Genomic DNA, 10,844 nt, shown 5'->3' with positions numbered 1-10,844 from the left:
AATGCAAAATAGTCAGCAAACAGTTGTATGAAAGAATGCTGCAATCTGAACTTGGGACCCATGAGGCATTACAATTTATTTATTTATTTATTTACAGTTTCTTATATAGCGCAGCAGATTCCGTTGCGCTTTACAATAGTAGACAGTGATAAGACAAACTGGGTAACAACAGACAGACTTGGAGGTAGGAGGGCCCTGCTGCAAGCTTACAATCTTACTTGCTCTTAGCTGGCTTATGGCTCTCGGTCTTCTTGGGCAGCAACACGGCCTGGATATTGGGCAGTACACCTCCCTGGGCGATGGTCACCCCACCCAGGAGCTTGTTGAGCTCTTCGTCGTTGCGCACAGCCAGCTGCAGGTGGCGGGGGATGATGCGGGCCTTCTTGTTGTCGCGGGCAGCGTTACCGGCAAGCTCCAAAATCTCAGCCGTCAGGTATTCCAGCACCGCGGCCAGATAGACCGGGGCACCGGCTCCCACTCGCTCCGCATAATTTCCCTTCCTTAGCAGACGGTGAACGCGACCAACTGGGAACTGGAGACCGGCACGAGATGAGCGAGTCTTGGCCTTAGCCCGGGTCTTGCCGCCTTGTTTGCCTCTGCCGGACATGTTCGGTTGACAAATACAAAAGATTTACTTAACGAAAAGAAACGTGCACGCCGAATTACAATCAAGAATTTACATCATGTGACCCTGTACCTATCACAAGGGACTCAAAATTAGGGACAATCATGGTGTGCTTGAAAAATCAAAGGTGAAACCATGTTCACAGACATCCAGATGTGTAAATCGTACTAGAGTTTGGGAACCAACCTCATTGCCAAAAGTATCCTAGAAGACAACACATTCGGGGGGTTATTCTGGTTGATCCGCCCACCGAAAGTCTGGCCACCACATCCATTTGCAGCGCGGGTTCGCCCACACAGGCTGCAAATGGATGTTTAGCATAAACATCCATTCGTATACCGCGGGTAACCTTCCACATCTTTTGATGGTCACCAACCATCAAAAGTGCCTAAAGGGTCTCTGGGGCCCAACAGAAGAGCTGCAGTGATAGGGTTCGATTGGGCCATCAGTTGACAGGGCACTTCCCTTTGGGCCATACCCCATCAGTAGCAGCTGTCACACAGATACTGCGTACAAATGGAGCCCCTCTCATTTAGCCCCAGCGCTCGCCAGAATGTCCCTGCTGGGGAGCGCTGGCTGAGAGGGACTCCATCAGACTGGGACATGTGGGCATTTCACATGCACGTGTGTCTCAGTCACTCAGCGGCTCAGCAGAGGAAACCCTGCCTGTCTTCGCTTCAGGGAGATGGGCAGTGTTAGGAAAGGGTATGGGGAAGCGGTGGGGACTAGCAACAGTGGATAGCAGCGGGGAGCTTCGTCGGAATGGGGCATGCGTGCATCTCGTGCGCGCACCCCCTTTCAACGGATCACGGGGCCTAGCGGTTAGCGGGGGCTGGCGGTTCTATCACCAGACCCCACAATATTAAGCGGTACTACATCTGTATGTGTTAAGGGCCTTCCAGACTTTAATTTCTACCTGAGCATCAATGATACAGAGTGTACAGTGTGTGGGGCTCGTGTGCACTGCTCACCTTGCACCAATTATAGATGCGCCAGTGGATGGTGGGGGTTTCTGGCTGCTGCTAGTATCTGTGCTGCTGGGTTATGGGTGCTTTGCTGGGTGATGGATGCTGGATCTGAGGTAGTACTAGCGGCAGTGCTAGGGTGCAACAGCCAAAGTTCTGCCTAGGGTATCAAATTGGGTAGTGCCGGCTCTTCCAGCATGCACCTGGGAATCGACAACAGCATGGCCCGCGGTGGGAACTAGCGATGGTGGACGGAGAGGCGGCGGATGGCAGTGGGGAGCTCCATAGGAATGGGGCACACAAGCAGTGGCGTAAATAAGCCTACGCAGCCCCAGCGGCCGCGGGGGGGGAGCCAGTACTACAGGGGCGCAGGAGCTTCGCAGTTCCCTCCGCACCTCCCCCCCCCCCCCTGCAGTAAGCAGTCGGACTAGTCGTCGGAACAGAGACACAGCATAGCAACAATCCTGTAGTGGCCAGCCCCTCCCCTGGGACCAGCCACCAATGGAGCTGCAGTCCCGGGTGACCCCTCCCCTCCTGTGTCACGACCTCACCACCTCCTCATGATTCACTTCCTCTCTCCTCACAGCTGACTCTACTCCTCACGGGCAGCTTCTGTTCCCTCCCTCCTGCAGCCTGCACCCATTACCATACCTCCCAACTTTTCTGTTGAAGAAATAGGGACACTCGCGCGGCGGGGCGTATGCAAACGAGGGTGGGGCTTATGCTAATTAGCAGCAGCCTCATTTTCATACGAGAATAGACGCTGTGCGCATGCGCACAGCGTCTATTCTAGTAGATTGGGGGGTCTCCCAACTGCCGCCCCCCCGTAGCGGGACAATGCCTGCAGCGGGTGGGACAGCGGGACAGGACCCGAAAATCGGGACTGTCCCGCTGTAATCGTGACAGTTGGGAGGTATGCATTACAGCAGCTGGGTGAGTGCTTTGGAGGGAAGAAGGGACAGGGTTGGGGATATCTTATCTGCTAAAGGCTGACACACAGAAGAAGAATAAATGTCAGTGTTGTTTACATCTGTGTATGGGGGGTGGGTTATTGTGTTCGTGTATGTAAAAATATGTGTAACTGTTGCATACAGTTACATGTGTGTGTGTGTGTGTGTATGGGGGGTTTGCTGCTATTTTCTTTATTTAATGTGTGTGTGTGTGTGTGTGTGTATATATATGGGGGGCTTGCTGCTATTTTCTTTATTTAGTGTGTGTGTGTGTGGAAAAATACATGTGTCAGTGTTCCATACATGTGAGTGTGTGTGTTTATGTAGGAGGGGGAGGCTGTTTTTTTCTTTATTATCTGTGTTTGTTTAAGTTTATCTGCATGTCAGTGTGTATGTGTGTGTAAAAAAAAAAAAATATATATATATATATATATATGGGGGAGGGGGGGTCATAGATGGCCGCTGCTGCTTGGGGAGTGCTGCTGTGCACAGCAGCTCCTCCTCACATGGACCTTTGCGGAGTCTGACTCCGTCATGTCTGACAGGCACCTTACTTCCCTGCTTCCCCACCAAAAAGCAGCGAGTACAGAATACAATGAGCATTTGAAAAAGTAAGTTGTGTGTTTTTTTTGGCATACTGTGTGTTAATCAGTGTTATATATATATACTAGCTGACCCGCCCGGCGTTGCCCGGGACAACCTTGGTTTTTTTTAAATTTCCAAAATTGCTGTAAAATGTTGTCTTATGCTGCATTTATGGCTCAAGATTGTAATTTATTAAAGCCTCCACCATAATGTTAGAATGTATTTGCACTGATACTCAGTGCCAGCAATGAAATCAGGGGTGGTGTTGTTGTTGTTTGAAACTTGTTGATGAATTTCCCATCCACTCCTGAGATTTAGCACCTATGATGCATTTATTTTTGTGTGTTTGTGTGCGTTGTACTGTTTTTGTGTGTGTTGTAGTGTATGTGGGTGTGTGTACTGTGGTGTGGTGTAATGTGTTGCATCTGTCCAATGTGTAAGTGTGTGAGGTGTGCTACGTATAAATATGTGTGTGCAATGGTCGAAGTGGGAATTTTGAAGTTGAAGGCTGAAGTTATGTGCACACTCCAGAAAAAGAGGGTGCTGCCTCTCAAAAGGGGGCAAGTCCTTGAGTGTAGTGTACCATGCTGTATGCCCCTTATACACATTATGCAAAACAGTAGTAGACTCCCTTACACTTGCCCCTTAATTATTATGCCATGCAGAAATAGACAAAATTCCCCTTATGCGACACAGAATGAGCAAAAAAAATCACATTATACCACCCGGAAAGAGCCAAAATTCCCATTATGCTACATAAATTGAGCCAAAATTCACGTTATGCAACATGGATTGATTCAAAATTGACATCATGCCACCTGGAATAAGCCCAAATTCACATCATGCCACCTGGACTGAGCCAAAATTCACATTTTGCGACACAGAAAGTGGCAAAATTCACTTTATGGCACACGGATTGAGCAAAAATTCACATTATGCCACCCGGATAGAGCCAAAATTCACAATTTGCCACCTGGATTAAGCCAAAATTCACATTATGCCACATGGCGGGGTGACGCATGGACAGAGACGGTGGGGTTATACAGGGGCAGAGATGGCGGGGTGATGCAGGGACAGAGATGGTGGGGTGATGCAGGGACAGAGATGGCGTAGTGATGCAGGGACAGAGATGACGGGGTGATGCAGGGACAGAGATGGAGGGGTGATGCAGGGACAGAGATGGAGGGGTGATGCAGGGACAGAGATGGCTGGGTGATGCAGGGACAGAGATGGCTGGGTGATGCAGGTACAGAGATGGCTGGGTGATGCAGGGCAGAGATGGCGGGGTAATGCAGAAACAGAGATGGTGGGGTGATGCAGGGACATGCAACTCTATGTCACACTACATGTCACATTCATCCCACCTGCTACCTGTCACATTCATCTGACCCGACTCCTGTTTACATCAATGGGGGAAGCCCAACCTCCAGACCGCAGCATCCTGTGGTCAGTATGGAGGTTGGATGGGGGTCACACACCGCTAGGGTTGCCACCTCATCCCTTTAAAACTGGAGACATATTAATTACACAGGTTCTGTGGCTGATTAAAAAAAATACAGTTGGAATGAAGTCTGATGGCTGTTTAAACAAAAAAACAGTTGACATTGAGTCTTGAAGTGAGCCAGCCACAGAACCTGTGTAATTAATATGTCTCCAGTTTTAAAGGGATGAGGTGGCAACCCTATACACCGCCTCCGCTGTTGTACTCTGCAGACTGCAGCGGAGTCAGGGAGGATGTGAATGGATGTCTGTGTGCGGCATGTATGCACTATGTATATATGTGTGTGTAGTGTGTAGTGTGCTGTGTGTATCTGCGCAATGTCTAAGTGTGTGTTCTGTGTGTTTCTGTATGTGTGCAATATTTAAGTGTGTGTGCGTGTATTTGTGAGTGTTGTACTCTTTTAGGGTGTGTGTTGCAGTGTTTGTGGGTGTATGTTGTACTGCATGTGGTGTGTTGTGTGTATCTTACTAATGTATAAGTGTGTGTAGAGCGCTATGTATCTATGTGTGTGGTGTGCTGTGTGTAGGGTGACCAACTCATCCCTTTAATCCGGGACACATATTAATTACACAGGTTCTGTGGCAGTTTAAAACCAGGTGAAATGGAGTCTTGAAGTGTGGTAGTTTAAAACCAGGTGAAAGCCAGCCACAGAACCTGAGTAATTAATATGTGTCCCGGATTAAAGGGATGAGTTTGTCACCCTAGCTGTGTGTGCGTATGTGGTGTACTGTGTGTGTTATGTGTGTGTGAAACTTGCCTACCTGACTCTCTCTTTCAGGGAGAAAATGCTCTGTTCCTGGACTTCCCTGGTAATGTCTGATTACTGTCACCTTTTGTGAGCTGGTTAATTGATAAGAAGGGTATTTCACCACAGGTTCACACATTACCAGGGAGAGGGTGAGGTATGCAAGTATAGTGTGCGTGTGTGTGTTATATGTATATCCCCAAATATTCCTTATTGTTGAAATCCTCCACCATAATGTTGGAATGTGTTTGCATTATTTTTCAATGGGAGCAATGAATTCAGGTGTGGTGTTGTTCCGTCATCATCTGTTTCCCAGATCGTCATTCTTTTTTTCCAGATCCTGATTCAAGGCAAATTGAATCTTGGTGTTTTTTAAATTTCTGAGTGAAATTTCCCAAAAACGGCTTCGAGGTGCACACCAGCGGGTATAGAGGTACCTTGTTGCCAAATTTGGGGGCTCTGAGTGCCACGGTGTGTCCGCAATGCACCGGACACGCACACACACACACACACACACACGCACACAGACTCTTCAACTTATTATATAGATATATATACTGTATCCTCCATCCTGATAAAGGAGGATAATCTCCCCAAAATGTTCATGTGTTTCACAATATACAGTAGTTATGCTATTTGCAAGTCTTGGAGTGCCGCCTCTTCATTGATTACATATATGATATGTTGCATAATGTATAATTGGCAATATGGAGGGGGGGCGCCAGAAAATATTTTGGCTGGGGGGAGCAAAATTTATAGTTACGCCACTGCACACGAGGATCTCGTGCACACACACCCCCCCCCCCTTCCGACAGATGATGGGGCCTGGTGGCTGGCAGCTCTGCCCACAGTGTTTTGTAGTGCGCTCGTGATCCCCTGCAGGCAGCACAGATGTTTTTCACACAGCTGGGAATCCACAACAGCATGGGCCGCGCCTGGACAGCTAAGCAGTAGATTGAGGCAGATGTCTAAGAGGTCACAGAGACCTTGGTAACGGAGGTCCTGCTGCTAGAATACAGACTTGTACTGAGGTGAATGGGTCTGTGAAATCCCCCAACAGCAGCCTCCTTTCAAGCCATGGAGGGCCAGTTTAGTAGAAACTTCTATTAGTAGGGATCCTCCCCCTCTTAACAGACTTCACCCTCTCAGCATACTCCGCCCCCAGGGCTGCTTCCATGAATTTCCCGGGCTGGTTTTACATCCCAATCCACCGCTGCAGTCAGGGTGTGAGGGGGTGATGCGACGCCAGGTCACTTCTTGGGGGGGAGGGCATGTTAGGGGAGACCGCCGCCGGCCGGATGGTAGATGAGACTACCCCAGAGGTGATACAACTCACCCATTTGCAGTCTCCCGACGCCGTCATGCTCCCGGCATCGTGGTATCCCTGCACAGCCGCTGCTCCTCGGTGCTCCAGGGCCGCTCCCTCCTCGCCTGTCTCCAGGGTGGGGGGTGGTACACCTGCTCCGTCCCAAGTGCTGCCCTCCAGTGGCTGGCGCCTTAGGCAAATGCCTAGAGCTGCCTAGTGGTGGCGCCGGCCCTGGGTCACACTGCTGGTAACACTGCTCACTAATGCCTCAGAATAGGATACATGCAGAAAAAGAACCAGAAAAGCGCACACATGAGCATTAGACAGACAACAATTTACTAATATAATAATGCTCACATACATGTGGGTTTAAAAGTGCAAGTGTACTTTAGATGTACCAATCACCCGGCGGCAGCGAATGTAGAGCCAAACGGCAAAGTGCAACGGCTTGCAGGCGGCTGGACCAGGAACCGGACAGATCAAAGGATGGCCACAGCGTTAGTGTCAAGCAGGGAAACACCTAAACACATTTCGTCTTCCAATGAGTTCGTCAGGAGGCGTGTCATTTGGTAAACTGGCTAGCATTTAAATACCGCTCTGTGTTTGTCCCTTATCTCTGTGCTGAATGACTGAATTACAAAGAAAAACAACACCAAGCCCAAAATAAAACAAGCTACAAAAATAAATTATAAGCCAAAAAACAAGCACGTTGCTTATTTTTTTTGATGGTTGCTTGTTGCTAGTTTTTGGGCTTATAATTTATTTGGACAACCAATCAGTATCAACTTCTTATTTATTTAGCAACTTCTAAAAGATAATAGATAGTAACTGATTGGTTGCCCATAGCAACATCCCATGTGAAATAGAACTATCATCTTAGCAAATTAGCTTTAATATTGATGGGTTGTCTCAGGATTTAAAAAAGTTACATATCTTTGAGCCTGCGGCCCTTATTCTGGTTGACTCACTCGGATGCGAATTTGCATCCTTGTGAATGGTTAGCCGGCACCACCCATTCGTACACGGGATGCGTTTGCAAGGCTTGTAAATGAACATCCATTCGCATGCCAGTGGGAACCTCCCACGTCTTTCGATGGTCACCGACCATTGAATGATGGTTAAGGCCCATGCATATGTAAGAGTGGTCCACCCTTACATGTGTATGCGCAGCGTTTTCATGGGAATGCCCATGAAGTGCTGGGCATTCACATATGCTAACGGCCCAGGCCAGCACCCCATGCCCCTCTCCACCCCCCGCTCCCAAGGCTGGGTGCATGCACCCAGCGAACAGACTTTTTACCGACTTCACATGCATCCTATCATATGCACATGTTCATAAATGCTGCTGCGCATATGAAAAACATTGGTCCCCATGCAAATTTGCGGCCGAATGAGTCAACCAGAATAAGGGCCAGTGTGTGCTGTAGTGCTTTATTCCCTCAGTAGGAATTATCCTGTTCAGTTGGAATGATCCTGCTTTGCAGGGGGAATCAATGTTAGAAGAGCAGTTTTCTCTATGGCCCTTATTCTGATCTAAGCGGTAACGGCCGCTTGCGGCCGTTCCGCCGATATTTTCGCTCTGCGCATGTGCAGAGGGCACTCTGCGCATGTGCAGGCGAAATCGCCGCACAATTTTTTTTACCGCCGCAAAGGGGGTGGATAGGGGCGTGAGGGGCTACTTAGCCTCATTTCCCTATGCATACGCCCTGCGTTTCATGGGCGTTCCCATGCAAACGCGGGGCGTACGCATGGTAATGAGGCTGTGACGCATGTGTTGGGGGCGGCCATCTGACATCGCCGGATGTCAGCTGCCCGCCCCCATACATGCTTTCACACGGACAAGTGTCCGTGAGGTCTATGGTTGCGGGAGCTGGTGGAGCGTGCGGCCCTGCCTTCGATGGTCGGCGACCATCGAATGCAGGGGGCTGCTCCAAGATGGTGGAGGCGTATCCCCCGCCATTTTCATGCGGACCGCCACATGTCCGCGTACGGACGGCCGTGGCGATCCGTATGGAAGGCGGGGATTCGCCTGCACGGTCGGAGCCGCATATGCGGCTCCGGCCGCATCAATCAGAATAAGGGCCTATGAGAGGCTGCTGTTGGCGTAATGGCTATTGGGGTTGCAAGAAGAGGTGGTTAATGTCAAATGTGCTATAACCAGCACTATTTGACACTACAAGCCATGGTACTATATGTACAGTATGAAACACTACAGTATCTGCAAACATCTAACAATTTCGCCATCACAATACAATTTTATGGAAATCATTTATATATACGGTATTAAAAAATCTGTTCCTTATTGTTTGTTTACATATTGGCCGATAGCACCTACTAAGTTATGACAAAAAGAAAAGCAGCAAATGCGCTCCCCTGTGACAGCTGCTGGGGTTTACCCTGGGCTGTGCGTGTGAAATCTTGTGATGGTTGCTGGATCTTAGGAATGTGCAGTGGGGCCAGACAGAAGATGTGACACTAATTATGTAGAGAAGGCACAGCCAAAGCTGCTGTACAGGGAGTGTGTAAATCTCCCAATATTAAGAAACAGAAAAAGGAATAGATGTACAGCGCTAGGTTTATACTGAAAAAGTATACACTCAGTGTTGCAAGTAAGGGGGTACGGCGTGGTACGGAGTACCTGTAAGAAATATGTTGCAGGTACGCAGTACCACTTACCCCCTGACCCACTGTCTTTCTATTTTTCTTTAAAGTCTAAATATAATGCATCTGCAGCTCGCCCACCCAGCGTTATGATTGGTGCTGTATGCAGCTACCGGCTACTGCTGATTTAGCCTGTCACACTGACAGGCATCAGCGGCGCCGACAGCATGAAGAGCAGGCTCCACAATTGTAAACACAAGCTGCCCGGCTCTCCCCCAAGCAAGAGCCAACCCACCCCCAGTCATTCCCTGTTTATCATTCCCTGTCTCCTGATGCCATGCTACTATTGTCATTTAGTCACTCCTCTAGCATTGTGTGACCACGCCCCCTCCTGACACATGGCCACACCCATTTTTGGTGGAGGCTATCAGTACCACCAAGAAAATAATTCTACTTGCACCACTGTATACACTACCACAAACGATTTGTTAACATTTAATAAGTCATATTAAAATATACAATTAAATGAGAATTCTCATATTACAATGAATGAACATTAAAAACACAGTGTTATAGACAAAAAGATCTATATATGTAATATATAAGCTCCACAAATTTCTTGTACCAGCACGTAATAGTTACCAGTTACACTGGATGGTATTGGGGGGTCTCCTTGCTAATATTGCTGCATGAATTGTCCAATCCGGATAATTTCCCAGTGGGTCCAGGTTATTCAGAGCAAATATGTATATTTGACAGTCCTTTTGGTATATGCATACCTCGCATGACACTGCTTGAAGCTGCTGAACAAAGGAAGAAGGTCCTGGAGGTAAACGGAAGACTGGTCCGGAATAAAGTGCAGAGTATAGTGCAGCCTGATGTTGTGCAAAGGAGCAACATTTTGGGGTGCGGTGGAGATGGTTCTCAATGCGTTTTGACGCTAGCTCGCGTCTTCATCAGGAGCTGGGGTGCAAAGGAGCAAAATTTTGCAAACTGTAGCAAACACAATCCTCGATCACCACCCCTAACGTCCTCTGGGATGAAGTCAATGATTTAGAGTGAAAATTGCTTTTTACCAAGATATCTCTAAGACTCCAACAGCATTTGTAACATGTCATTTGTTTAGTATTAGATACATTTAACTCAGGATCCGATTGGACAATCGGACAGACAGTTTTTGAAATTTTATTGATGTAAGGGCTTTTCATGTTGAAAGTATTCACCCAAGGCAATTTCTCTGACTGACAGGGTGCTGTTAGTTTTGGATGTAGTAGTTCAGACCTATTTAATGCCAGAACTCTTGATTTGGTGTTTTGTAATTCTTCGATGTTATATGTTATAGCCTCTACATCTGAAATGATTGATTACTTTGTCCATTTATACCTCTGCCTCTGCATCATCGTAATTAATATGTCTAACTCTGAGTAGTTGCGAATAAGGTAAACTGCACACAGTTGCCCCTGGGTGGCAGCTGCTATAATGTAGCAAATTGTTCATGTCAGATGGCTTAGAGTACATACTTGTTTTGATTAACCCTTCACTGATACTAATAAGCACATCCAAAAA

General features: G+C 47.9%; 1 protein-coding gene across 1 annotated transcript; it reads right to left on the bottom strand.

Annotated features, from left to right (window-relative positions):
* Window positions 1–214: 214 nt before the first annotated feature.
* LOC146058417 (histone H2A type 1-like) lies at window positions 215–607 on the bottom strand. The gene has a single exon (XM_083170699.1). It carries the CDS (start codon window positions 605–607, stop codon window positions 215–217), a length of 393 nt encoding a protein of 130 aa, XP_083026825.1.
* Window positions 608–10,844: the final 10,237 nt, after the last annotated feature.

This window comes from Crinia signifera, chromosome 2, assembly GCF_055691185.1.
Source record: "Crinia signifera chromosome 2, ASM5569118v1, whole genome shotgun sequence".
NCBI lineage: Eukaryota > Metazoa > Chordata > Amphibia > Anura > Myobatrachidae > Crinia > Crinia signifera.
Note: the sequence above shows the minus strand (reverse complement) of the source record. Positions and strands in the feature narration are given on the sequence as shown.

Excerpts from the sequence above, each read along its gene's own strand:
- LOC146058417 (XM_083170699.1), bottom strand. The coding sequence starts at position 607 with ATGTCCGGCAGAGGCAAACAAGGCGGCAAGACCCGGGCTAAGGCCAAG.